Below are 1,567 nucleotides of genomic sequence, written 5' to 3'. Positions count from 1 at the left end.
TTAGTGTGCTCATCTGGATGGAAAACACTTTAGGTCCAGACATCTAGGAAAACCCATAGCAAATCGGTGAGAAAAGGAAAGGGATGGGGAAAGAAACAAGAGAGGCTTGAAGATGCAAGGGAGAACAATGGAGGTTCATGGAACATGAGGAAGGGCATGAAACAGGCATGTGGGTACAGGTATTACTAGGGCAAAACAGTCCCTGAGCTAAAGGGCTTAAGGCACTAGTATGCCCAGTAAGGAATGTGTGTATGGGCAAGCACTTGAGGGATAACCTGCTTTCCACCTTCTATCCTGTGGCACAACTCAAGTGGGTGCACTAGTGATCATTTTAGGCCTCAAAAATCTAATAAATGCTGTTAATACTACAGGGATTTTTTGCTACTAAACTTAATTAGCATTTTGCTTTGCCTGTTCATCAGCTTAGGTTCTATGTACTGTCAAACAGTAGACTACATAAAATAAATAACACTAGACTTTTCTATGTTTCCCCCCTATAATGCCAAGTAATACTATTTAGGTTTTATTTATGAACATGTAAGAGGCAGTACAGCTGATAAATCAGACTGTGTATAGAAGAGATGGCCATTCTTTGTAGGAAGTTGGTTGATCATTGTTAATCTAAAAACTTAGAGGTAGTTATTTACAGTAATGAATGTATCACATCTTCCTAAGTTTAACTAGTAAAATATTACAGGTTTAAATCATTCAAGTCAAATCCTTGAAATCCACACTAATATTTTTTAAAATTGTATTTAAAAAAAATCAATGATGCTGGTATACAAAAATACTGCCTGTCATTGCTGACCAATATTTTCTCATAGTCTCCTTGCGTTTCCCTTGCAGTCTGCCTGCATGTACCTTTTGAGAGCTTATAAAAGAAACATTTTTTTTATATAGTTGTATCACAATAGGAACTTAGTCCATGACTAAGGATCTATGATTAGTATTACCATATGCACCTATATCATATGCAAATAATACAAATAATCACGTACAGATTATTTTTACAAGCAAAATAATTATCCACCCAGTTAAACAATTCCCAAGTTAAAAAAATAAAATAGTGTATTTTCTGTACAGTTTATCTACACCCTTGTCTTCTGTTCTTAGAAGAAAGTGTCTACATGACAATTTGCAACCTAATTGCACATATATTAAAAAGTTACCTTATAAGGGGAAATATGAGTGTCTGAAGGAAAGGCCAACATTCCCATCACTTGTCGGACCTCATCCAACTGACTTCCTTCAGCCTGACTGAAATGCTTTCTTGCATGTCTGGAATACAGAAATTAGAATACTTAGACAAATATAAGCTCATTTGAATGAATTAAGTTTACTGAAAGAAATTCATTTGCGTAATCAGTACGAAGGATCTTTTGAAAAAAAGAAGGCTCAACTATAGATTATGCACTCAAAGCACAAAACCCAGAGATGATATTGTATTTAAAAAGTCTTGAAAATACATTCTAAGGATTTGAATGGAAGAACAGTTTTAATCCTAGAGTTTAATCACAGTATTTATTTCTTAGGTCTCTAATTTTAAGATGCAACCCCCCCCCCCCCC

General features: G+C 35.2%; 1 protein-coding gene across 2 annotated transcripts in view; it reads right to left on the bottom strand.

Moving 5' to 3' along the window:
• Positions 1-1,567, bottom strand: part of MAEA (macrophage erythroblast attacher) — a 118,871-nt gene that overhangs the window by 33,867 nt on the left and 83,437 nt on the right. For both annotated transcript variants that reach the window (XM_019526350.1, XM_019526352.1), the window contains one exon: positions 1,170-1,278. In XM_019526350.1, coding sequence (XP_019381895.1) covers positions 1,170-1,278 — 109 coding nt within the window. The remainder of the gene's footprint in view (positions 1-1,169; positions 1,279-1,567) is intronic.

The sequence above is a fragment of the Gavialis gangeticus genome, unplaced genomic scaffold (genome assembly GCF_001723915.1).
Source record: "Gavialis gangeticus isolate Ggan-Ray unplaced genomic scaffold, GavGan_comp1, whole genome shotgun sequence".
NCBI lineage: Eukaryota > Metazoa > Chordata > Crocodylia > Gavialidae > Gavialis > Gavialis gangeticus.
The sequence above is the reverse complement of the archived record's forward strand: the minus strand, read 5'-3'. Positions and strand labels throughout refer to the sequence as shown.